The 27,816-nt window shown below is 41.2% G+C and overlaps 1 protein-coding gene and 1 long non-coding RNA gene across 6 annotated transcripts; one reads left to right on the plus strand and one right to left on the minus strand.

The window, feature by feature from the left end:
* Window positions 1-25,996, minus strand: ATP6V1C1 (ATPase H+ transporting V1 subunit C1). 4 transcript variants are annotated; one of them, XM_083749270.1, is made up of 14 exons: window positions 25,906-25,996; window positions 24,181-24,281; window positions 15,296-15,478; window positions 14,547-14,614; window positions 13,066-13,151; window positions 11,116-11,210; window positions 8,071-8,162; window positions 7,221-7,319; window positions 5,627-5,695; window positions 4,622-4,714; window positions 4,443-4,536; window positions 2,689-2,786; window positions 1,297-1,423; window positions 1-638 (listed from the first exon to the last, which is right to left on the minus strand). In XM_083749270.1, the coding sequence occupies exons 2-14, from the start codon at window positions 24,193-24,195 to the stop codon at window positions 543-545; spliced, it is 1,215 nt and encodes a 404-aa protein (XP_083605396.1). In that variant the 5' UTR covers window positions 24,196-24,281; window positions 25,906-25,996; the 3' UTR covers window positions 1-542. The 4 variants fall into 4 exon arrangements, with proteins under 4 accessions (XP_083605396.1, XP_083605397.1, XP_083605395.1 ...); XM_083749271.1 differs by having other exon boundaries at window positions 25,975-25,991; XM_083749269.1 differs by lacking the exon at window positions 25,906-25,996 and adding an exon at window positions 25,340-25,361.
* Window positions 20,273-27,816, plus strand: LOC310849306. 2 transcript variants are annotated; one of them, XR_014566827.1, is made up of 3 exons: window positions 20,273-20,422; window positions 22,132-22,298; window positions 26,699-26,825. It is a non-coding gene; the product is annotated as an uncharacterized lncRNA (long non-coding RNA). The 2 variants fall into 2 exon arrangements; XR_014566828.1 differs by lacking the exon at window positions 26,699-26,825 and adding an exon at window positions 27,419-27,816 and having other exon boundaries at window positions 20,289-20,422.

The following is a 27,816-nucleotide window of genomic DNA, read 5'->3' on the forward strand; positions in this document are numbered from 1 at the left end:
TACAGTAGTACAGGTGCTTTTATTTTTCTCCTGTGAATGTTTCCTGTGCATAAGTTTAAAACATTCAGAAAGCACAGACTGAATATCAATCTCCACATATTTTACATCACAATTCAATAACAATGTTTACAAGTTTTATATCTATGAAACACAGTGAACAAAATGGCATTAAGTTTTCTCCCCACAATCTTCCTTTGTAAACAAGTTCTTCCCGGAGGATAGTCAATGGAATTGATGCAGACCACGGTACGAAAAAGGAATGACCCTTTAAAAACTTTTTTTTTAAATAAGGACTATTTATAAATACACTCTGATTCTCTCAATATACATTTACAGACCTGATCAATTTAAAAGCGATACTTACATTTCTTTTTTAAAAGAAAATGTCAAAGAGATGGACCACGATGGGGATTATTCTCCTACGCGAGGGAGGAAGCAAGCAAGCAATAGGTTTACAGGAGAGAGTTAGGAGCATCACCATTCTTCAACCTTTTCTTCTTGGACACCAATATTATGGGGGGATGGTCAGGGTCAGAAGTAATCTACTTAAATTCGAGCAAGTTGCAGTCTATCTTGTAGTACACATAGGGGTAGTATTCTTGCTGACTGAGGTTCAAACCTGGAATATCCATAGTTGCCTATAAAAGACAAGTTTATTTTTTTTAACTCAATAACTAAGAGTTTAGCAGGAGAGTTAATGGCCACATATTTTCTTTAAACATATGCAAGTACTATTGCTCAGACTCAGACAAAAACCACCTGAATTTTATCTTTTTGGTACATTTTAAAATTTCCTTCCCACTGGGGAAGGGTCATAGCTTTGTGACAGAACATATGCTTGACAAGCAAGATTTCAAGATTTTCTCCACTTCCACACAACACAAGTGATAGCTGGGAAACTTCAGAATTTAATGAGATTCTCAACCACTCCCACTAGCTCCGCAGAGATTGATAAATGACATCATCTGCCTCTATCAACAGAGTCTCCATGGCACCAAGTGATGCTGAATGGGAGATGATTGTTCCAAATCTGTCATTGTAGCACTCAAGACATTGTGATTACTGTTTTAGTAGTTGGCACAGGGCCATCCCTTCTAGCAGGACCTAAGACCACAACCATGTTTCTACTTTACCAACATCAGGGCAAACTTATAAACTGTCCAATCAGCACCAGCTCCCATGCTGGTAGATGTGGCTGAGCCAGATAGTGTCTCCTTGGTGTAAGAAAATTCTCAGTCAACGCAACTTCAACAATTTGAATTGTAGGTGGACATCGTAAAAATGCGAGTTACTTACATCAATGATTGCTGCTGCGCTGCTGTCAAGGTGCTTGTACAAGTCATACAAAACCTCTCTCAATTTCTTCATTGTTTTCTTGTTGGGCTGAAGGAGCATAGCCTGGAAGTTCACTGGCAAACCATACCTAGAGGAGCAAAGTAATTTTAAGAGCTGTTGGGGATGTGCTTCAGTTCTGAGACTTCTGGAATGCAGTTGTCACCACTCCTGCCAGTTATTTTGGAAATATACTATTACGAAGGGGCAGCAATAGTATATTGGATGTTGAGCTCTGCCGTTAATGAAACCCAAGAGTCGCTGTACCAGTTGTTATTTTCTGTATTGTTTAGAAAAAATGTCAATAAAAATCAAACATTAAAAAAGTTTGTGAGTAAGCACCTGTTCACTCTTTGTGCTCCAAGCCTAATTAACAGGCAGGAGGATAAAACAGGTATCTGAAAGTGATAACTCTCTTATTTTGGAACACTTGTCTTATTCAAAGGTTTTGGAATCATCTTTGGACCATATTGGCTGTGAGTTCTGGAAGACCTGCTCCTTGGCTTGCAGGCTTCTCCACCTGGCCTGGGATGGCAGGGGCCTGACTCTGGCTACAGAAGCTGAGGCTGCTGAACAGACTCTTGGGCTGGGGTGTTGTTTGGGGTTTTTTTGCTGGGGAGGGTTGCTGTTGTTGTTTGGTATCTGTATTTCAGATCTTGTTGTGATTCATGTGGAAATTGTTCAGTTTGGTTGTGTATTTGTTAACTTTTTCTTTATTGTTTATGAATACTTATGATATTTTTTCATGTTGTAAGCCACCTTGAGCATGATTAGAACTGTGGAAAATTTATGTATGTATGAAATCAAATTTCTTGCATTTGCTATCTCAGTTTAAGAATCAGCAGTCATAAAACTGTTATAGCATTTTACTGCGAATCTCCTTACTGCACTACATTGCCTCTAGCTCTTGCGAGCAGCAGCAACCGATTTGATATATGTCATGTCCCTCTGCTGAAAGAAGGCACTTTGCTCCAGTGGAGGCTCCCATTAGTGAAAAGGCGAGGGAGCAGAATTTTCATCCCTTCTGCAGCCCACTGTGCTACTATCTGCCTCCCCAAATATGTTCCAGGGATGCCCTTTAGAACATCAGACATCCAGAATAACAGCAGAAACAAAGTAGCACATCAGACTGCAGGAAAAGGGGAAGATTTGAAGAGCACCTCTCTGCCTTGTGGATTATGGAAGTATCTGTAAATTGGCCTTGTTCCTAGTTAATGCGTAAATAGTAAATTTGATTCAGATAATCCTGTTGTCTGTGCAAGAGAGCGCAGCTACCAAGATACCACAGACCAAACATGTGGAATGCTAGTGATTCTTGAAGGAATGGAGCAATAGCTCATCTATAAAGAAAAATACCTCAAAACTGATTCAACGAAGACTCTCAGCGCTTTCACATGAATCCACGCAATGAAAGCTTCACTGAAATTTACTTTCAGCCATCGTACTAGAGGCCCCTGTATTTGGAAAGGAAAAGCAAGAAGGCATTTTAAGCATCAGGAGACTTTGCACTGTATTCAAATCTGTTTTGTGTATGGCAACGTTACTGCAGCTGCTCTGCAGAATGAACAGGCCAAAGCATGCCAAGAGGAGATAATGGAAGCATCATTTGGCTGGGGAAACTGAGATTCTGAACATCAACATCTTGTCATTTTAAGCATTTATTTCCTGCCTTTCTATATGAAGACAGAGGAAGCTTACCTAAAACTATAAACTATCAGCAATAATATAAAAACAGCAGAAACAAAAATACATACAACAATTACATAAAAGACCAAGTCAAGGGTTCACCTAGTCACAGATTAAAATGATGGGGGGGGGACCGTCTTCACCTGGCATCAAAAATTCATAGGACCAGTGCTTTTTTCTGGGGGGGGGACATGGGGGTACGCATACCCCTAAACATTTTGTGAATCTAAGTTTGGCCTCATTGAGAATCAGTATTTCAATATGAGTAGGAAAATGAGAGTACCCCTAAACATTTTTTTAAAGAAAAAAAGCACCGCATAGGTAAAGGGACCCCTGACCGTTAGGTCCAGTCGTGGCTGACTCTGGGGTTGCGGCGCTCATCTCGCTTTATTGGCCGAGGGAGCCGGCGTACAGCTTCCGGGTCATGTGGCCAGCATGACTAAGGCGCTTCTGGCGAACCAGAGCAGCGCATGGAAACGCCGTTGACCTACCCGCCAGAGCGGTACCTATTTATCTACTTGCACTATGACGTGCTTTCGAACTGCTAGGTTGGCAGGAGCTGGGACCGAGCAACGGGAGCTCACCCCATTGCGGGGATTCGAACTGCCAACCTTCTGATCGGCAAGTCCTAGGCTCAGTGGTTTAGACCACAGTGCCACCTGCATCCCTTTTACTGCATAGGACAGTATACAAGGCTGCAGTTGCACCGGCACAATGCATTTCCATGGACTCAGTGGTGCTTTCTCTCCTGTCCTCATCAGCACCCCCCTCTCAAAACCAGCTCTGGAGGGCTGGGGGAAGATCTGGGGAGCCTCCAAAGATGATCTTACTGGATAGGCAGGTTCATATGGAGGGAATCAGCTTTTAAAAAGTCATGAAATTATTCAGGAAAATGTAGACAGAGAGAAAACGGAACAAGCTTATCCACTGGCATGGATCTTTGTCTTTCAGAAATTACATAGGGCACCTCCAGCAGGAGATGTATGCAATGCATTCAGAACCACAGAAATGGTAGCAATCCTCAATACACTGGGCACTGCACAGAAACACCTGAGAGCTTACATGTAGGAAGGGACCCACACAACAAATTCTCCTTCTCTGGAGGTAATGGGCACTGGGTGGGAGCTGAGTTGTCTCACAGCCTTTGCGGACGGTTCTGGGGCCCTGACATATCCCTATGCCATCTAGAAAACTAAATAGCCAAACAGTGGAAAGCGTAGCCCAAACTGTAACCTACAATTACTAATAACAGCTTTCATACTGTCAAAGGCTGCTTTGCTCGCTCTGCATTTACTGCAATGTTTCTTATATCAATGAATTAATCTCAATAGTCCCTAAAGGCAGATGTAGGGAAGGAAAAACTATTTGGGGGCGGGAGTGTTGAAGAATTATCTTCAAATGTATTTAACACACATTGAACTTACAAACTGTTTCTTCTTATCGGTAGACAGCCTGTTCATTTCTTCCTTGTCTGCCTTCATCTCTTCTTCATTATACTGAAAGTCGCGGACCATAAACCTGCATCGGGAGAACAGCAGACCATTGGAGGTTGCTTTACAATTGCTGTTTGGTAGAAAAACAACCTGGGAGGAGGACCACTTACTTGTTTTCCCTGGCTTTGTGCCTGAACTCATCCACGGCCTTCCTGAACAAGGTGACATTACAGAGATAACTATCCTGGTCCTCCGAAAGAACGCTGCAAAGAATGAAAGACACCAGGGAGCACAGGTCAAAAAATAAAGGAAGAGACATACTGCAATAAAAACTGTAACCTGTAACGCAAGACCAGCAAAAACAGCTTATGTGCTGCTGCTGCTGCACAGTTGTACTGCTTCAGATTACAGTGCTAGGCTTACAGATGGTGTACCTCTATTAGAGGAGTAATTGCAGCTCACCTTTGCCATGCTTCACAGGAGAAGTGCTCAAGTCGCATTTCACATTCAAAGCATTGTCCTTTCTGAGCAAAGCTAGCTGCATTAAACCCGCTGAGTGCAATTTAAGTGTTCTCTCAGAAAATGACCTCAAATTTGCAACACTACTTAACAGCTTTCAGTAGCTTTCCCAATCTTGCCTGCTTAGTAAAGTGAATGGAGCATTAGAACTGAAGAACTGATACTGCTTCAGAGGAGGGGCGGGAATGAGAGTTGTACCCTCCCTTGCCCCATAAAATGAATTCTCTGCAAACCAAAGGTTCCTCTAATGCAGTTGGGTCAGAATAAGATTACTGGACTTTCAACCTTCAAGTCCAAATGAGACCATGACAAAAAGATGTTTTTTTGAACATCACCTCTCCTAACAATTGTACCATGTGGTTGGGCTGTGGCCAACAGTACAGCTGGCTGCACACATTACTGGGTGTTACTGGAACCAGACTCAGTATAAGGTGGCACCTGTATTCATTGCTCAGGAATGCAGTTTCTGGGGAAACGGACCTGATTCAAAGACTCAAATCACAAGGTGGTGAAAGAATTCTAAAAGAGAACTAACTTTGGGGGGGGCGGGTAGAGTACTGGGCAAACCAAGTCTCCAAAAGCTGTTTCTCCTTTTATTTTATTTTTGAGTACATCAGCCTATTTTCAACTGTGTTCCTAAGTAGAATCAAACTTACTTGCTGGATCGTGGAACTATCATATCCGTTAAAGTTTCATACTGCTTCATCCAGTCATTATAATTTATCCTAAAGATGGAAAAAGTAAGCATTAGTTGCCTTAACAAAAATCCCTGGGGAGGGGAGCACAAAGTTCTTTTTGCCACTGTCAGCACCACGAGTGTTTTCAGGATACACTGGGTGTACACACAGGATACACCCAGGATCCAAGGAGCCATCTGATGTGTCCTCCAGGTTTCTCCATGAATACACAGAGGGGCTGCTTAGTTTCCTTTCCATCTACAGAAGAACTTAGCACTGCATCAGATGTTGCTCTGTCAGCTCCTAAGTCAGGAAATAGTTTTATAGCACTATTGTATGTATCTTTACTCAATTTACTCTGAACTCCAGGGATTCATTCCCAGTGGTACGTACAGCTTAAGACTTAGACAGACTTAAGTTCTCCAGTGCAGCTTTAAGATCATACCATTGACCCAGGACTTGCAAGGAATTTGTTGTACCTATTGCAAACTCTTGTTTTTATTGCATAGGAAAAATCACTCCTGGTTTTCACAGGGTAGAACATTGTGCATTAGAGCAGAGATCAAACTTCTAATACTTGATGATGTTCTTAGATATGCTGCAAGTCACTCAGAGTGGCTGGGGAAACCCAGCCAGATGAATGGGGTATAATAACAATAACAACTCAAAGTGCATATTTTTCATTGCCTTTTTATGTACACTTACTTTAAAAGCAAATATGCTAAGGTTTGTACTGCAAGCCCCATTCAACGCCCAGAATAAAGCAGGCATGGGGTAAAATTAAACATAGAAATATAAAACTAAGTTTTTGCTGTGTATATAATTTTAGATGTACAGAATGTTCTACATAATTAAGCAAGAAGCTAAACTCAACACCTTGTTCTTTAGTTTCAACTCTTTATTGGCCTAAAAATGTCTTTTTCCCCCAAGACAATACCTTTTTAGCAAGTATTTTCCGTTTTAATTTTTTTAAAGCTAGTAAATTTCCATGAGCTACCAGCATCCTTTGACCAACTCAGATACATCCTCAACACAATTTACTTTGACTAAAATATTATTACAAAGAATAGCCTCATTTGCCTGGCCTGCTAATACTTTACTAAGATTGCAGACTAATATAGAGAGAGTTAGGGCAGGGAAGATAAATGCAGTGATAAGAAGCAAAATGTTGACTGACTTGTGTAAATCCAATTTACAAGCTAAACACTTCAATAGGTTAGAGCAAATCAATGAGAATTTCTGAAACCTGGAGGTCAGTTTTCGCAGCTTAGCTAGATTTCTCGACTGACTTCATAAATGTACAGATTTTGCAGTGCATGTGAAAGGGCTTCAACTTACAATGGAAACACTGAGTGCTTTTGCTGATGTTGAGACGATGTAAAGAAAATGTCTGTTCCCCTGTCCCTTAGAAGTGGATTTCACATTTCCACATGTGCCTTTAATTGTTCCATGGTAACATAGCAGTTTCAGAAAACAAATTATTCTGCGAAATATCCCTTCCTCTTAATACATTCTGTATGCTTGTCTTTACGTTTCAGCAAGGATTCTTTTTGGGACCAGGAGACAAACTTACTTTGGTACAACCACTAACAACGTAATCAAATATTCAGAATCAAGTACAAAGTCATCTTTCTTTACAATTTCAGCCAGACTTCTGGTTAGCAAACTTCCCCTGTTAAAGAACAAGAAGATCAAGAAATGAGTGTATAATTCTTATATTTAATTTGATCTGAATAATAAGACTTTCGGCGGCAAATAGCTACAATTTTTATAATGCTCTTGATGTGATATAATCAATTAGACATGCCCCAAAACCAACTGACAAATCGCCAAAATCTCAATCCAAGTGACTGGATAACTTAAGCTTGGTAAAGTATGAAATCCCAAGTTTTCAGATAAACTTGCAAGATATGCAGAACCCACCACTTAATTTTTCTATTATAGCTGTGATGTGATAATGTTATCTGAAAAAAAAAGATCAGGTGCTGTGATACTAGACTGACAAATCGAGCTATATGGCTGGTTGTTGTACAATTCTCTGTATGACTTCAACATGATGGCAAATATGTTTCTTCCCTCTTTTTTTCAGGTTTTTTCTTAGCTTGTTTCAAATGTGGCTTTACCTCCACCATTATCTTGTACAGTATGTTCAAACCCAGAGGTAGGGCAATCTGCTAATTTAGGCCCTTGCCTGAGAAATGTATGAATTCAGAAATCAAAAGTCATATGTGTTGTGTTGTACTGTTGTACTGTTTTATTGTTGTTAGCCACCCTGAGCCCGGCTTTGGCTGGGGAGGGCGGGATATAAATAAAAAATTATTATTATTATTATTATTATTATTATTATTATTATTATTATTATATTGAACATATCAAATTCATCAGCCTGCTTTCAGATTGCCTTACAGAAGAAGACAACTCACGCATTCTTCCTTTCCAAGTTCTGAAGGTTGCCTTTCAGGTTGTTGTATGCAGACGCCCTCGCCTTCAGGTCATTATCAATCTGAGTCACTCCCTTTAAAGGACAAAATTCAGAAGCAAAACTATATCAGTGTTTTCTAAGAAGCATTTAAATACTGCATTAGACTTTCCTATAAAAATGACAATTATGTGCAAATGAATATCAGGCTAGGAAAATAAGACAACATTCAATGGCCAGCATTCCAGCTGTTACCCTCCAGATGTTTTGGACTAGAGTTTCCATAAGCCCTTGGAGGACACCAGAATGAAGAAGGCCACAGATTATCACTTACACACAGTTTCTTAAAGAAGTTTACTATATTAGTAAACTGAGTTCGAAAAATCTGTAATTCCCTTAAAAAGGATTATGACTTGGAATCCCCTTTTTATGAACTTTTTTAAAAGACAGAAAATTATTCTCAGAAGTAATGAAATAGCATTATTTTGTAGCATATATGACACATTTAAACGGAGCTTACACTTGGCTAGAACAGTCACTGAAGTTGCTAATGATGTGGGGGTGGGATCCAGAAACATACTTGAGGCTTACCCCAGGGTCTCCACACACCCAGTGGAATTCAAATTCCTTTCCCTTTGGACATTTAACCTCCATACACTATCAAATCACTCTTGAAACTCCTCTCTGTTTTAAGTGCACCTTAAGAGGTACTGTTGCCCTGGACTCCCAGTTTTTTTCTGGCAGCCTGTGGGTCTCAACCATAGAGTTTTCCATCAAAGATTATTTTTTTAAATTTATTTTTAACTTATTTTTTTAATTCTAACTAGGTCTGGTCTTGGATCCTTTCTGGAAAACCCATGTGGATTTTCAGCCTTGAAACAACTTTTTTCCTAAGTTGTTCCAATAGAATAGTTTCAAAATCACAGGGCTATATCCAATGCTCATCCTACTCAGAGTAGTCCCAGTTAAAATAATAGCCATGGCTAACTCCAGTCTTAATTGGTCCTACTCTCTGTAAAATAGGGGGATGCCACCCACTGTGGCCCATTTAGCACATCACAGCAAACAATTAATGGTTTACTGTGAACTTGGGTGGCAAGTTCCTGCTTCAACCTTAACACAGAAGGACTATAGAAGCTTGTTCAAGGAAGTATGCCTGATTTGAACATCTAGCAGATAAAAGTGGTATTTAGGAGCATCTACTGAAAGATCTGGTAGTTAATGAATTGCTGCTCAAGTAAACAGCGCTCACGGTGAAAGGGAAAGGCATCACCCAAGAGTTTTCTGAAGGACTGGAAACAAAACTGATCACAGAGCGGGCAGGGAGGGACTATTTACTTCCTTTTACAATACAGAATAGTTATTGTTCCCATACTTATGTGAAGCTATGAAATATTTGGGGAATTACTGCAGGGAATTGCCAAGAGGCCAACTAGAAGAAAAGCAATGATTTGGCTGTGGTGACCACCCAGGGAAAGCTACAGCTGCACGCCTCACTATCCACAAATGGCACTTTAGTTGGCTTTATCTTCCCTTTCCTCTTCAGCACAATGGCACCATTCATCACTGGTGATGATTTATTTAGACAGTTAATCTACCAGCTATTTCACTAAGCAAGATGAATCTCTTCCTAGAGAGCAGTCGCCAGCCGCCCTGCAGCTGGAAAAAGAGCTTCCCTTCTTTGAGCTATTCCCTAATTAGAAGCTATTCCCATCCATTCCCAAATATCTATAGGAGAAACAAGCAGGGCAGTGGGGATGGGAAGAAAAAGAAAAGGCTTGGGTTTTTGTCAAGGGCAAATGCCATATAGAGGAGTCTTAGTCACAATTAGTGCGGTTAGGAAACAGGATTGCTACATCCTGCCAGTTTGGAGAGAAGGCATAAGTTGTGGGAGAGAACAAGCTTTTGAGTTAGGACTGTGGGACTGTGGTGCAAGGCTGCACAGACAGACAAGAAAATCAGATCAATAATATTTTCAACGAGATAATCCACACTTGCCAGTATAGGACTGAGCCTTCATAAATGGGCAAACTATAAACGAATACAGATTTATGGTCTTGTAGGTTTGCACTGAACAAGACAAACATGACAAATCTGGAACTATACTTGATAATCTGCTAACACTGATAAGTCTTTACTTGGACTTTGTTATTTTAACCATGTACAACTGTCCTCATCCTACATGCCTATTTTATATCTTTGTTTCCATTCTGTGTTCATTCCTCTGAAATGTCTGATCAATACCAATTTTGTCACTTAAAAGTATTCAATATTGTAAGATGCCCAACTGGGTTGCATATCTATATTTTATTAACTGTATTTACATTTCCAGAGTATGCAAGACCCTGATGAGAGGTCAGTCTACTACCTGACCTTTTCCAGGTTCCCCCCTTTCTTAATGTTAAGGTAAAGGGACCTCTGACCGTTAGGTCCAGTCGTGGCCGACTCTGGGGTTGCAGCGCTCATCTCGCTTTATTGGCCGAGAGAGCCGGCGTACAGCTTCTGGGTCATGTGGCCAGTATGACTAAGCCACTTCTGGCGAACCAGAGCAGCGCACGGAAACGCCGTTTACCTTCCCGCTGGAGTGGTACCTATTTATCTACTTGCACTTTGACGTGCTTTCGAACTGCTAGGTTGGCAGGAGCTGGGACCGAGCAACGGGAGCTCACCCCATAGCGGGGATTTGAACCACCGACCTTCTGATCAGCAAGTCCTAGGCTCTGTGGTTTAACCCACAGCACCACCCATGTCCTTAATGTTAATAGGACACAATTTTCCATTTCCTAAAATGTCAGGTCAAGGTTTTCATTGATGTGCCTGATAAATCACTGTATGCTTTTATGGGGGGGGGGGGCTTTTGCACCACAGAAGCTTTCTGCACTTGTTTGTCACTTTGGGAATTTTTGATGGTTTCTTATTTTTTTAAAAAAAGAACATCAAAGAGACTAAAAAGCAGAAGCAATTTTTACCACACCCTGGTGCATGGTCTATCCAGTACCACAGAGATTATAACACAAGATTTATACCTCTTTGGATAGTATAATCCTACCTTGGCAATTATTTCTGAAATATTCTTCAGAGACTGCTTGATTGGATACTTCGCCATGTCCCACTGGAACCTTGTTATGTAAGTGACCAAATCAACTGTGAACACAAAGACTGAATATTGGTATTGGCAAACTAAGCACAAAATTGTGCTTTGTGAGGTGTGCTGGCTCCCGGCCGATTTATGGGCACAATTTAAAATTCAGGTTTAACCTCAAAAGCTCTGAACTTGGTCAAGGCTATCTGAAAGACCATCTTCTCCTCTATGTACCTACTCAGACCTCAAGTTCCTCCTCAGAGACCCAGCTCTGGCTGCCCCCATTGAATGAAGTGTGGTGAGTCACTGCTGGGAGAGTGGCATCTCAGTTATGGAACAGCCTGGCTTCATATTTCTTATCCTTAAGAAGACCTTTCTGCTCACTTTTAAATCATTTAAGTAATCTGGCCCATTTTTCAAAAATCTGTTTTTAACTTTAGGTAGGTGGAGTTCCGTTTGGTTTATTGATCTAGGGTTCCCATCTTTTAAAAACGGCTATGTTTGCCTGGAATTTCAGTTGCTTTTTTTACACAACTATTTTAAGCCAGCTTTACGTTATGGGATAGCGCACAACCTGCATGAATGAATAAATACACCTACCAAGCAATGCTCTTGGAGACTTTATATAGATGTTTGCCTTTTAAAACACAGGAAAGACTATCTGTAGTATAAGAAAGTTTAGAAGCCATTGCAGCAAGGCCATATTAAAAGGTATGCTGTTTGGGATGTTTCTTTTCATATATGAATTTTGTGCACATACATAATTAGAGTGGATCAGAAGCAATAAGAGGATGGAGCCCCTATTACCTTTAGTTGCTGAGAGGGGGGCATTTCGACAGGGCATTGTTGTGACAGTACTGCAGGAGCAGAAGTGGCCCCCACCAGACAATTTCTTTCAGCATAATTAAAGATACTGGATTGCTGTGTTCCATTTATTCAGGTCACCTAATGATAACCTAGATTTACAGGTGGTAACCAACAATAATAAGCTACTGTGGGACAGCTTAACACTTATTTTGGCCAGCCATGATACACTGGTTTAGGGGCGATGAAACGCTTGTTAGAACAGGGTTGAGGAACCTGCAGCCTTCCAGAGATTGTTGGACGTCAGCCTCAACCATTGGCGAAGCTAGCTAGGACTTGCTGGGAGATTGAATCCAACATCTGGAGGGCCACAGATTCTCCAACCCTCTTTCAGAAGTTACTTTAGTAAACTCTGAAGGCATATTAGACACATCACATCAATTTTTTCACTGGTGTTCAGAAATGGCACCTCTACTCTTACAAAAGCATCTGTGGTGTTACTTTTTTAAAGGACCGCAAGGGAAAAAATAGATCAACATTCCAACAGGGCATCTTTCACACCATTCTTTGGGTATGACAGTATTTTTCATTTCTTTTTGATACTATCGACTCAGGGTGATGGCCAACTAAGTTGCACTGAGATCAAACCAATTGAAAACAACAGACATAAGTATCTTGCCCTTGTTCTCAGCTGGGGCTACTTTGAATATGCCTATTATTAGATATCACACTCAAAGATTTAATGGACAAGATCAGTATCATGATAATTATTTGTATGTCTTTTTAATGCAATGAACATATCTATCTATTTCAAGGATGTTTAAATTAGCATACATGAAAAGCTTGTGCTTAATGTAACTAAGGAGAAGACACTGATCACATAAAAATCTAGAACTATAAACAAGGTAGGGAAAGCAGAACTGCAGCTGAAGAGCAAGCTTCCTTTTAGATATTATATTTATAGGTTGGTTTCTAGGTTTTCTGCTTGCTTTGAATTCTTGCTATCACTTGTGCTGCAGAAAATGCTTTCCTATTACTCATATGCATCACTTCTGAATTCATGCTCAAACCATCAACTTTCAATGTCACCCTTCACAGAAAGCTAACATTTACCTCCATTGGCCAGAAGGTTTTCCTGAACTTTATCTTTACTGTCTTCCAGGACATCAGCCATATACTGTGCCACCTTCTTGACAACACTGAAGAGAAGAGAAAAATTAAGATAAAAGAAAGCAGATCCCATTCATCTTTCTGTCTGTGGACTAAACGTTTCAGCAACTTGGGGGCTGTATCAAATGAGACTCACAATTAGGTCACAATTCATTTCACAGAACTGTTTCAAACTGACAACAAATTGTCCCCCATGATACTCTCCAAAATGCTGCTCATGAAATTTGTTGTGGTATAAGATCTGTTCTTTGCTCTTCAAAAGCTACGGGTCATTTAAGACTGGGCACTTTCTCTGATTTTTGTCAGTTTTACTCAATTCAAAGAATTTTTCATTGCTTTCTGTTAGGCCAATATCTAAAAATCTCTCCCGTGTCAGGCGATAAAGTGCACTAGTTAACTCTAGGATCAGAGGCGGTATGTCTCTGAAGATTAGTTGCCGGGGATATTTTTTTTAAAATTGAATTTATATACTGCCCTATACCCAGGGGTCTCAGGGTGGTTCACAAAATAGGAGGTGCTGTTGCACTCCTGCTTCTTTAACTTACTCTTTGTACCTGTTTGGCTACTGTGAGAACAGAATGCTGAACTGGATGGGCCTTTTATCTGATCTAACAGGGCTCTTATGTTCTTAGAGATCATTTTAGCAATGCAGACAGTCAAAGAACAATCACACGTTCCTAAACATGGCAAAACTGCAAGTACTTAAGACTAACACACTGGGTTGGTTCACAGGTAGCATTCCTGAGCCTCCAGATGATCCTTGTTTTCACCTCTTTCCCCTCCCTAGCAAAGCAGGATTGGAATTCGTTGTTTGACGCTGGTTTCCATACCTAGTTTGGAGGGCAAACTCAAACCACTGCTTGCGAGTTTGGTTGTTGTGACTTGTTATGGTTGTCCAAACCAAGAAGTAGCTAATTAACCCAAAATATTGTTGGAGACTCAGAAATATGGCATAATAAACCATACTGTGCACGTAATCTGATTGCTGGCAACTGACAAAGTAAAGAAAATAAGACAGGGATAGCTTTATCATTACACAAACTCAGGACTGTGGTTTGTTTGGCAATAACAAGCAAGGATTGGAATGCCAAAAGCAAACTGCAACTTAAAGCTGGCTAGCTATCCTGGCGTGTTAGGAAAACGCAAAGCATATCCCTGGGGTTGGTCACAATACTAAACGGCCCCTTCCTTGTTTAGTTTATCTGCTTATACCAGAGGAGGTACGTGGGAGCGATCAGGCTGCCTGCACAGTATGGTTTATTCCACAAAGGTTCTTCACTTTCCATTATGTGCTAACACTGACAGTCATTAAGCTGGTTAACCTAAAAAACAGACAATTAGCAGGCAATACATAGGCTTCTATATTGCAACAAAACGGAAGAAACGTGAGCAGTGATATTAAGTGGATATTAAAAAGTAGTTACCTTTCCACAAATGTATCCAGTTTAGCCAGCTCATCAGACAAGCCAACTAACACATCAAGGGTACCAACCTATAAAGGAAAGAATGAGAATTATTTTAGATAGGACATATATAACAAGGTAACTGTAAGAAGGAACTATTAGACTAACAGTGCAATCCTATGCATTTTTAATAACAAAGAAGTCCCACATTAAATACAATGGGATTTATTTCTAAGTTTGCATGCATATGATTTCAGTCTAAAAATTGTCTTTTTTAAAACAACAACATTGCATTGAAATTTAAAGATAATCATTTTATTTATCATCTGCCAGCAACTACAATGTTAAGAGATTATCCATGCCAGTACATTGGAATAGGAGTCAATGAATCTCAGCAGGGAATAGATATGGATTTCCAAGCAGGTCTAACCATTTGTTCTATATCACAAGTACATTCAGCATTAGCTTGTGATACTGCATTCAGGGAGGCAACTTAAATAAAATATAATTTGGAATTTTTAAAAAGCCTAACAGCCCCCTTACTGTACAGTTCCAGTTCACGCTGTAGAAGATAGGAGCATGCACTCCACAAATTCACAAGTTAGGTAAGTGATTTACGATTGTGTCATTTAGTAAGCAAAGTAACATTAGGAGGCAAATATTCTTTGGCAATAGGAGTGTGCTAGTTAGTTACCATCATGTCTCATTTCCCCTAAACTTAAGGTGCAAACAGTTTGAATACAAAACCATGTGCTTTTGAATGGGTATACCTTTAAATCCGGAATGTTAAACTTTGCATTGGTAGAAAGGTTGTTATTTTTTATGGTTGCAGCACACAGCTTCTCCCATGTCTGCTGACATGTTTTTTCCCCAGGAGCAGAAATCAGCCAGAACTCTGTCATTTTTGCCACTTTATTGCGACGCTGATGATTTTGAAAGATAGAGGTAAAACACTGGGGAAGCGAAAGACAGGGGAAAAAAACATTTAAACAACAATAGAGAACAAGGTCCTTTCAGAATATATAACTTCATTTCTGTTCCACCTTTGGGCCACCGGTGTGGCACACTGTTCTATACAGTACTGCCCTCCCGGCACACGTTTTAACACTTACTTGAAAGCATTTCTAAACCACTTCATATTTTAAAAGTCTCTAAGCAGTGTGCCTTACATACAATAGTGAAACAATATCCATTAAAACAAAAATACAGCCTAAAAATCAATAAAACTGCATGAAAACAAAAAGCATTTAAAACTGATTCAATGCATTAATACACATAAACCAGGGCCTAACCTGGTCAGGGAAAGCCTGTGAAAAAGATCTCTTTTGGCTCCCAGTACATTTCCGAGCACAATTCAAAGTGTTGGTGCTTACCTTTAAAGCCCTAAACGGCCTTGGTCCAGTAGATCTGAAGGAGCGTCTCCACCCCCATCGTTCTACCCGGACATTGAGGTCCAGCACCGAAGGCCTTCTGAAGGTACCCTCACTGTGAGAAGCCAAGTTACAGGGAACCAGGCAGAGGGCCTTCTCGGTAGTGGCGCCCTCCCTGTGGAACGCTCTCCCACCAGATGTCAAAGAGAACAACAACTACCAGACTTTTAGAAGACATCTGAAGGCAACCCTGTTTAGGGAAGCTTTTAATGTTTGATGTATTACAGTATTTTAATATTTTTTTGGAAGCCGCCCAGAGTGGCTGGGGAAGCCCAGCCAGATGGGCGGGGGTATAAATAATAAATTTTTTATTATTATTATTATTATTATTATTATTATTATTATTATTATTACTTTATTACATATAGAATTATGTAGACTTCTATTTTGAGATTAGATTTTTTGTGATGATGAATGGTCAATTGCTTTGTAGTAATTTCCCCCCTTCTTTACTAATATCAAGTGGTTTGTATAGGAAGCCCTGTACAAAATATTTCACTTGTGCAATGGGGCTCCTCTCCCTCCTGCTGCCCATAATCCAGAACGAGGCAGTGGGGAGGGATTGTTCCATCTGGCAAGCTGATATCCACATGGATATCAGTTAAACATCCATCAGTCATTTTATTTGTATGCCACCTTTCCAAAGTTAAAACCATGCTCAAGGCAGCTTACAACATATTAAACAATAAACAAAACATCAAAAAGTACACAAAACTGAACATTTTCCACATAATAAAAACAAAAATATAAATATAAAAAATAACATTAACAATAGCAACACCACACACCCCGCGCAAAAAACCCACCTTCCTAAACAATACCCCAGTCCAACATAGTGCCATGTTGCCACTCCTACCATAAACAGGCAAGAGGGTTCTGAGACTGCTCTGCCCAGCTACAAGAAATCTTTAATCTGTATAATCTGAGGGCAGGGTAATTGGTTCCACAGTTAATATTGCTGCGTTGTATGGCGATTGTGAGCATGAAGACACTGTACACTATATGATGTTTAGTTTTTCTTTTTTATAAAATATATTTTCTATTGTTTCAGTTCGTATAGGTAATATAACCATTTTAAAAAGGAAAAATTATTAGTATATTTATACTGCGAAGAATACAGTTTATGACAGTCACTCATCCCCCTCTCCTCAAAGTTTGTTTCTTGATGAACCCCTAGCTATGGAAGTTTATTTATTTTCCCCCCTACTGTATAATAACTTGCATTTAAGCGGCCCTTCCAAAAATGTAATGCTATTTCTCAGGACACCTATCTTACTAGGCAACAGAACCTTGCATCAACACAAAGCACAAGAAATTCAACTGTAACCTTCCTAACATCTATTCACATAGTTTTGAATAGTAGCAAGCCATGTAACTTCTGATGTTGTTGTAGAAGCCCAGCAGAACAAACTTACGCAACCTGCCTGATATTCATATGACTAATACACTTGAAAACGTAGGACTTTAACTTCCTATCAGCTCTTATAACAAAATGAGTGTACGAGACTGTGGAATATTTTAGGCTACTACTTGCTATATTACTGAATTGCGAAGCTTTGCTTTTAGGGCTAATTAGGCTTCATGAGAACTATTAGCACATTGTACAACACTTCCACAACTGCTTAATCAGCAATAATAGTAAAGTTCTACTCAAACAGTTTAATAAAATGCTGAAAATGTGAATTGAAAATGTGCACCCAAATCAAAATCCCCTTTTCTTATTCCTCACAGGACTGATACTACATCTCTTAAGAAGTATACAGTGATTGATTCATGTCTAACCAAAATAGAACACACAAAATTATGGCTGTTTTTTCTTGGATGAACTCTCAGGGTAACTGCAAGTGCATTCTCTGCAAAGATGTGTCATTGACATTGGATGGAGTTTTTTTGGGGGGGAGGGGAAGAAACTACTTCAATTGTTCTTAGAGTTTGCACAATGAACTCTATTCAGAATAAGGAAGTACTGAGATTGATTTCAGACATTACTTATACAGTTTGCACAGGAGAATGAAAAAAGGAAGAGAAGAAAATTCACATACCATAGCCTAGAACTTTTAAATAGGGAACTTGTGTTAAAGGTGTCAATTTCAATTGTCAACTTGCAGTCTACTCTGCTGATTAACGTAGGTCTCCTAGCACCAGAGCTGTGTGAAAAGGGTCTCTGGATCTTCTAGTCACTTCTCCCCACTCACAATCCTTGAACTTAGGGGAGGGTATGGTCTATGTATCCATTATCAATAAACCTTTTTCCACTGCTCTTTACAGAAAATATTATTTACCAATTCAATAACATATTAGATCTTCCTATCTCCATTTCCTTGGTCCTAGCAAAAGCAGCCTTGCATTTAAATAAACCAGAATAAGATATCCACACATTTAAAAATGCAAGTGGATTAGAACTAAATAGAAATAGGAATGAGTAATCTACATATAAGAATTGGTGTTTTTGAAATGAAGAGAAATGCTTTTTTTAAAGAGTGCTTATCTTTAGAGGAATCACTAGTATTAAGGACTACCATAAAAGCACCAGTAGTATGTTAAACTGAATAAACCCATTAATTCAACATTCTTCCATTTGCTTACACTAAGCTTACAAGGTGGTTCAGCTATGCCTGTTCTTTATTGAGCATTTGTTTACAGGACGGTTACATGACAAGGAGAATTCATCCTAATTCACTTATGGGGTGCTTGTCTTCCTGTTAATCAGTCGTTTATCTCACTTTTCAGTGCATTTCCCTTCCATTTCCCTAACCATAGAAAATGGATTTCTTGTGCTAGAGTGACATAGCACTTTAACCGAACAAAACTAAGTTCCTGGTATGTGCCTGAATCCATCCCTCCAAACAGTGACAGCATAGAGGCAGTGGAACCCTATATTTGGCTAAGCACTAGATAAATCTAAGGGTTAAGTTCTGATAAACCAACTCAAATTAATCTACCTATACTGAAAAATTTAAGACAAACTGTGTTGCAGAACAATGCTGAAGGGAACTTACAGAAAGCAGTTCTTTTTTAAGGAGAAAGCAATCTGTTTAAGGAACAATATAAAAATATTTCAAACCAAAGACTCCCAGGCCAGGGGTGAGGAGTCTGTGGCCCTCCAGATGTTGTTAGAGTCCCCAACCAGCATGACCAATAAGTGTCATGGGAGTTGGGCTGCAACAACATCTGCAGGGCCCACCCTTGATCTAGAGGACATCTTTTCACATTGCTGTCACAAGACTCAACAACAGACAACGTGCCAGCAAAGTATTTTTTTATATAGATCTGATTTATTCTGGGTGACAGAAGTTGAAGGAACAAAGTCGTAAAATTAACACACAAATCAGCAAGATGAGTTTGGTATGTTAGCATGATTTAAAGAATTGGAAGGGGGGTGGGAGAATCAGTACACTTAACTAAACTGCAATGTGACTGGATATCCAGCTCTTTGAAGAGACCCTCCACACGGAAAAAATAAGCACACGTTTATTTGTGAAGGGTTCGTCCTCTGCTTCTGCCTTTCTCCTGTCAACGTGCGAGGAGCAGGATTTCGCTTCTTACTACCCCCACATACGAAAGCTTAGGTCGGCAGTTTCGCCGTGGCGCCAGCTTTTACACACACTGCACGATCTGAGGAAGTGGGATCTAGCCCGCAAATGACCGCCGTGCCCCATTGACGCCGCTAGTCAATAATAATAATAATAACAACAACAACAACAATTTATTAAGAGACCACCAATGGGAAGACCTGAGTGGGGCGCGGGGGAAGCAAGCTTGAGAGCACCCATTAAAAACCCAGCGGTCCCCAGGAGAGAAATTCGCCCTCCGGCCCCCCTCTTGGTAAGGAGAGCCAGAGGTCAGGGCGAAGGGAAGCGGGGAAGCTGCCTCTTTTCCGGACGAGGCACCAGGGGCCTAGTGGCCCAGCCTGCCCGAAGGCGGCTGCCGCCGGGGCCTCTCACTCACCGGCGTCCGCGGAGCGGGGTACGAGCGGAGCGGCGGAGCTCAGGCGCGGGGGGAACCGGCGGACGCCGAAAGGGGCCCTTCCCGTCACTCCATGGCCTTCGCGGGAGCAGCGGCGCCTGTCAGCACCATCACGTGACGACCGGCGGGGAACGGATCAGCTGACCAGGCGCTTCCCGTTTGGGAGCCCAAAGCCAGCCGCAGCTACCCCGGATGGAGAGGGGCGGAGCTCCGAGAGGGAAGCCGGAGAGCGAGGGGCGGCGGGCGGGGCTAAGGGTTACCTTGGAGCCGGAGCTCGGTTGGTGATAGGTGGAAAACGCTTGGTAACGACAGCGGACGGCCGCTAGGGGCGCCCGTGTCAAGGGAAGAAGAGCCCGCGCTCTGCTCTCCCACTGTGAAGCTCAGATTTATGTCGGGACCGCGAGAAAGGTTATTCCGCAGGTATGATTTAATTAACAGTGCAGTCCCATTCCGGTCTACTCGGAAGTAGGTCCTGTCAAATTCAGCAGGGTTGATTCCCAGGTAATGGGATTAGGTTGGCAGCCTAAATTATGATGAGGAGGAAAAAATAAATAAATCAGAATTTACATATAATAATATTCGTTTCTTGGGAACCAGGGCTAAGCCTCGGCATTCGTTCTGAAAGCCAGGACTATATGATGAAGTCAGAGGAGAAGGCATGAAAAGTGACAGGTTGATTCTGTTAAATGAACCAATGCAGCAGTAACGTTGGAGGGCAGTACTTTAATTAGGAACATCCAGATATTAGGGAAAGAGTAAAGCATATTATTTACATTCAACCTCTGATACCTGCAGTTAGGACAGAGGAAGACTCCTGTCTAAAAATCCCTGGAGAGCTGCTACTCCCGTATCAACCAGTGTAGAGTACTGAGCTAGTACTCTGACCTCTAGTTTCACTCGGTATGAGGCGATTTTCTGATAAACTAATATTTTTCTTCTTCGAATGTGGAGTTTTCTGCATGTTATGAAGAAGGGGAGCAGTAAGGAGTTGAGCCTTGTGGAAATTCCAAGCACCGCAGGTTGTCATGTTATTAAGAAAACAATGCCGCCATATTAAGAGCACGTGCAAAAGGAGTTGTATAGATTTAAAGCACAACTCTATGCGTGTTTCCTCTAGAAGCAAGTCCCACTTTCACTGTGTAGGATGAAGCTTAAAGGTAAAGGTACCCCTGCCCGTACGGGCCAGTCTTGACAGACTCTGGGGTTGTGCGCCCATCTCACTTAAGAGGCCAGGGGCCAGCGCTGTCCGGAGACACTTCCGGGTCATGTGGCCAGCGTGACATCGCTGCTCTGGCGAGCCAGAGCCACACACGGAAACGCCGTTTACCTTCCCGCTGGTAAGCGGTCCCTATTTATCTACTTGCACCCGGAGGTGCTTTCGAACTGCTAGGTTGGCAGGCGCTGGGACCGAGCAGCGGGAGCGCACCCCGCCGCAGGGATTCGAACCGCCGACCTTTCGATCGGCAAGTCCTAGGCGCTGAGGCTTTAACCCACAGCGCCACCTGCGTTACTTCCCAGCAAATGTGCATAGGACTGCAGCCCCAGTTTGATCATCTTGGATGAAAAACAGGTTTCACCAAGGGTTGCTGGGACAAAGAAACATCATGGTTGCTCCTCTCCCAACACCATTTATTTCATTAATTAATTACTTTGTCCTGGTAGCCCTGGTGAAACCTGGAATCTGTTTTGTGGCTTGCAGAACTTAAGCTAATGAAGTCTGCGCTCCTATGCAAACTTGCAGGGATATAAGCCCCGTTGAACATAGTATGAGATACTTCTCTGAATAAACTTGGATACGATTGCACTGTAAATCTGCAAAGTGCCTCCCCTCCCACGTTATCCAGGAGTTCAGGAAAACTAAGGAGGTTGGTCACACATTTATGACCTAGGCTCCTTTGGGAGTGGGGATGGCGAGGGTGAGATGGCCTTACAGCCAGCACTTGACAGTATTGGGCCCAGTCAGTACACAAGCTGCAGGCTGGCGGAGCCTGAAGCAGGCTTTTGTCTGTCTCCTGTCCTGCCCCAACCAGCATGAATGACAGGGTTGTGGATGGACTACTAGCTACACTGCTCTGTCACACTCAGCTACTGCCTAGCCATGGTTTCAAGTTGCTCTGCCAGTCGCCAGATAGGGAACAAATAAATTCAGTGTTCTTCACGACAGAAAGAGAGGGAATCTAACAGCCATAATAACGTGTTTGCCAATACAGGTCCAACGTTCATTTCTAGATTGTGGTGATTAACTGCAAGTACACATCAATAAACATTAGGATGAAGCAGAATAACAAGGCAGATATTATCCGACTCAAATGGAAGCCAAATGTAGCAGAACATATAAGACATGCAAGAAATACATAGTGCTGTGAGTACAGAAAAGGTAAACAAATTTGAGTTTGCAATAAATGGGGATACCACTTCAGTGGCACCAGCTGTGATTTGCATGATCCCTACATGGATTGTGGGTGAACAACCACCAGCTAAACACTGCCTGAAAGTACCTTGTAATCTAATCTTGCACCTTGATACTTAGACATTAATCCTTGAAGTTCCAATTAACCCACAATTCTTTCTTGTGTATTGTTCTGTGCGCACAAAACTTGACAAAACTAAAGTCATATCCACGCCATATGGTTAAAACACATTTAAAACACATGGCTTCACTCCAAAGAATCCAGGGAGCCACAGTTTATTAGTAGCTCTGTGAGGGGTAAATGACAGGAAAAAACTTAAATGTGTGGCACATTGTGGTCGCTACATATGTGGAGCACAGCACATTCAGTTGCCTGCAGTGTAGCCTGGCATGACAATTAAATTGCAGGCCAATCAGTCTTCATGGTTGGTGATAACTCTGGAAAGTGTGGCAGGAGAATTAAGAGTTCTACTATACACTCATATTCTGTGGGGTCTGCCACATTTCTAGAACTTTGTATACTGGTAAGTAATTGCTGTTGGGGAATGGGATTCAATACCAGGAAGGCACCAAGATACATTGTGATAATTGGTGGAGTAATATCCTAATTTAGGAAGGTCCTTCTTTGAATAGTACTGCAACGGCACTCGGCCACTAACTTTCTTTGGAATACTTACATGCATATTTATCAGAGCTGCAGTATGTTGTGGTTTGTTCGCTCTTACAGAAAATGATACATTTTAATGCAGATTAAAACTTGGTTTAATTTTTAGACCTGCATTGATAAAGGTTATAAGAGAAATTGTTATGGGTCAATCGAAGTCTGTTTTTATTGTCTGCTCAAATACATTTATACTCAGAAGTAAGTCCCATGGCTTACTGGGGTTTTGAAGTACTGTCTCCCCAGTTCAAATCTAACACTCCAGTTAGCCTAGGATTTACTGTTCATACATGTGTATAGGATTAAAGCCCTAGTTATAATTTTGTGCTTCACAAAAAGCAAACACTACTCAGTCAACACAGGTTCGAATCATATGTTACAGTGTGCAGCACAATGCATGCTTACTGAGAGAAGTATCATCAAGCCATATTATTTAAATTAGGTCCGAATAGTCTGCAGGTGCTTAAGACTAGTAATAATCCATTATCGCATTCCTATTTTCAGGAAAAGTCCTCTATTACAATAACAGCAGCAGCTCCTTTCTCACGGAGTCTAGATTGGGAAGGTAGCAAAGACCATCTACCTATTTTCCTTTCCTTTTTATCCTATCCTTCTTCCAAGGAGCACAGGTAGAATACATGGCTCTCCCCTACCTGTTTTATTCTCACCACAATCCTTGCAGGTTAGTTAGGCTGAGTGAAAGTAATTGGCCATTTTTTAATGGCTTAGTGTCAATTTTAATTCAAATCTCTTCAGTTCTAGTATGGGGATATGTACACATCTTGCATCTAAAGCTCCCCCCCAAAGAATCCTGGGAACTGTAGCTTACCCCTCACAGAGCTACAGTTCCCAGCACCCTTAACAAACTACAATTCCCAGGTTTTCTGGGGGGTGTACTTTAAATGCATGGTGTCTATGCAGTCTAACTGCTACAAGCTACATCTATTGAAATTTGCTCTTCTACACAACAATTAAAGCGGCAAAGTCTTGTTCCCTTTTGCATCTTACTACCTTACAGATCAATTGATGCAATCCTGAGTGCACGGTGCCACAAAAAGTATAAGTACCGTACAGCTGGGAAGGGAAATCAGATGTTCTTGGAATCCAGTTCTCATTAGTTCCAGCCAGCATGGCCAATGGTCAAGGAAAACGGGGGTTTGCGTCCAATTTCATCTAGGGGCTCCATACCTGCAGGCACACCATGCTTGATAATGCTGAAGAAAGCACTTGGCAGTCTGAGTCTACTGAAAATTCCTTCCTGGCCCCAAATAAGGTAGTCAGTGAGGCACCTGTTAAGTAAGCAGAATTTTATTTGGTGCCCGACATCCAATGTCACCCAACATCTAATTTCTGCATGTAGCAGTTTTGAAGCAAGTGGGTTTAATTAATAGCTTATATTAAGGTTACCAGATGTCCCCGTTTCCCGGGGACAGTCCCTGGATTTACAAACCAGTCCCCATACAAAATCCATTGAAGTTGAAAATTGTCCCCAGATTCAGTGAAAAAAGTCTGGTAACCTTAGCTTATATACAAGGGAAGGAGTCGTTTCCTGAACCCAATAGGCTACCACATCAGAGATATAAAAAGTAAACCACACCATCATTATCTTTACAAATAATCCTGAACATCCGTGATTATGACTATCCTACAGGGGTCAAGCAGAGGTTAGATCATCATCACTCACTTCAGAAGCATTGGCCAAGTAGGCTTGCTATACGTCCTCTTTTTCCAGGACATGCCCTCTTTTTCAGGGGAAAGATTTCTGTCCTGGCGGATTTTTTGATTTTGCTAAAATGTCCTAGTTTTTTTTCCCCTTTGGTACCAAACCGCTCTCTTCTTCTTCTCTCTCTCTCTCCTTTTCATTTTCTCCTATCCTCCTCTCTCTCTCCTTCCTTCCCTCCCTCCCTCCCTCCCTCTCATTCTCTTCCTTCTACATAAAAAGCCGCCATTCCTGGGCTTTTTAGTTAATTATTTTGTATGCCTTCCCATCTCCCCACGGACACCCCAGAGAGGGGGAGGCAGATTTCTTTATATTTACATGTCTCCCCCCCCCCCATTTTGCATGCACAAATTTTGCTGCATCCCTCCCTGGCACCCTCCAATGTTGCTCCGGCGTGTGCCCTGCCCACAGCATGCCCTGGTACACGCCAACTCCTGTTCACACACCCCTCCCCTCCCCAGGCACCAGCAAATGCGTCCTTTTTGCTCTTCAAAATACAGCAACCCTAAAGTAGTGGTGATTATGAGTATTGCCTTGCAACAATGCATGCCTAATCAAGTCAAAAGGATTCTACCCATTCTCTATAGGTGTCTTCCTGTAAAATAAAAATAAAAAGGGGGCTGCCACCTTTTCCTGGTTCTGCCCAGTGCCTTTGATGGCAGCGTGGCTGAGGCTGATGGGACCAGGAGTCTAACAACATTTGGTGTGCCTGTTCTGTATTTGTGTCCAATTGCACCAGCTGTGGGTGTTTGGGGTGGGTGTGTGAGAGACCTAAGTGATTTTGTATGTGTTATAGAATGGTCAAGGGTAAAATAAATATTACATATAGATCAAGCAACAGTGTTATTACCGGTATATATGTAAGTCAATTTTCCTTCGTTATACTTTGGTATTTACCAGCTTCTGATTAACTTCCTTCACCCATATTTCAACTAGAAAGGGGATGATCCTGTGTGGAATAAACGGCTACTCACGGCCTGTTTGCCCACTGGCAACTTCGTGAGGGAGAACACACCTAGGGATCCTGTTGTAGAGACTTTTTAAAATTTCTCTTTTTGAAAGCCACACATTTTTTTTTAAATTATATATTTTAAATTGTATATATAATTAGAAAAGGGGGGCTGTTGGCAGTTATAAGTGGGGGGCTTATTCTTAACAATTTGTAGATTATCTTTGAAAATATTCTTTCGTACCTTTTGCAAGCTGCTCTATTGACAAATTCAGTTACTATCTAAAACTTTAGCTCTTAGAAAGTTGCTTACTTTCAGGGATTCTGTTGATGATGAGACAAGGTTTGATAGAATGATGGCAGCCTTAAGACAGATGGTGACTTCATAATAAGCAGTTCTAGACTTTAGAGTTTTGGAACGGTGAACTGCTGTTTATTTCACAATGATATTTCCAGTTTTCATTGTATGTTGTGCAGCTAATAATGACATCATTCACACCTAACATAGCCATATACTGACTTCACAAACAGTATTTATTTTATTTGCAAAAAAAATCTCGAATACAGCAGATATTGCACTGGAGGCAGACTTACCGTAGCTTGCAGTCCCCACCATGTCTACTCAAAAGTTAAGTCCTAATGATTCCAGTGGGGCTGGATCCCAGGCCCATGGAATTAGGATTGCAGAAACCATCAGGCATGGAACAGAGCCACTGAAATCAATGGGACTTGTGAGTTTAATGTTTAACAAATCTACTCTTAAGCACAACTAAGTGTGAAATCAAAATTTAGAAATATGTAAATTTACAGAAACAAAGAAGATCGTAGGCATTGACACGGATTACTGTGAAAGTTTACCAGGGTTATACAGACTGTGATCAGGAAAAGAAATCCAGACCACAAAAGGGAAAGGTATAAATCAGTTTTATTGATTTCAAGGGCAGTGCAATTTTAGCAGACAATTCAAAACAAACACCCACATGGCTTTAATCACCACAGGGGACGTAGTTTACTGCAACATAACTTTACAATTTCAGTAAAGGAAGGTGGCCAGTTTTCCAGGCTTCAAGTGGAAGCAAGTCTTGGATCTTTTCTAGTCTCTCCAATGCAAGTTTCACCAATGGAAAAAAGGAGACTGTCCTGCTGTCTGTTGTCCAGGGAGGTCTTCTTCAAAGCCTTGTCTTCATTTGACACAACTGGAACTAATGTCACATTGTTCTCACTTACTTACATTTTGCTTTCCCCTTTATCCTTATGCAAGAATTTTTCCATCTCCTGTGCTTGCAAAAATTGATAAATGACCTCACAGTACTCTTTCATTATTTCTTCGACTACATACTATAGCTGCTACATGAATGGTGTGGTACCTGCATAAAATAGCCTTATAAGTTTCTGGCTGAATGTGGAACAAAGCCATAAACTTTAACCTATTTTACTAATACCACAAGTTGTCCGGCTTGAATATACTCGCCATTGTTCCCTTGACCTTTCCTCCATATACAAAGTACTTCCTCTTAGGTTTCTTCCAAATTCTGTAAATGCTACGTGACCTTTCTTAGTTTAGTTTGGAGCCAGGCTTGTCAGCATCCAATAAAGATATGATCTGCACATTCTGCCCATCTCTGTATACTGTTGTTAGCTGCAAGCATAATAATAAATCATCATAGATCCAGAGGAAAAAGCCTCGCTCAGGTTAGACAACCTGGACAACCTTTCAAAATGCCACTGACAAGTAATGGCTTTTTTTCCCCTTTTAGGGGACAGTCTCAGGCCTTGGAGAGATCCAGCACTTCTGTTGCAGGATCAAGACTTCTAGTATCAAGCAGCAGAACGAAACTTTGTTCCCTGGTTAGTTATGTAGAAGGCTTCCTTGACTACAATAGGAGACTTCTTTGAAATCTAATTACAATGGAGGAGAAACAATTTGGAAGGGTTGCAGTGCACGCTGTGTGTGTGTGTGTGTGTGTGTGTGTGTGTGTGTGTTGCCATGAGTACAAGGTGCCTGCAACAGTTTTTATTATTTGCAAATGTGCCCATGCCCCTCCCCAGACTGGTGACCTATGATATAGCTTGATAAACGGGTTGGAGAACTTGAAAGCTGGCGTCCTATTTTGTGACATTTCAGTTTTCTGAATAAAGGTCTTGCTCTAATGGA

This window comes from Podarcis gaigeae, assembly GCF_964106915.1.
Source record: "Podarcis gaigeae genome assembly, chromosome: 7".
NCBI classification, from domain to species: domain Eukaryota; kingdom Metazoa; phylum Chordata; class Lepidosauria; order Squamata; family Lacertidae; genus Podarcis; species Podarcis gaigeae.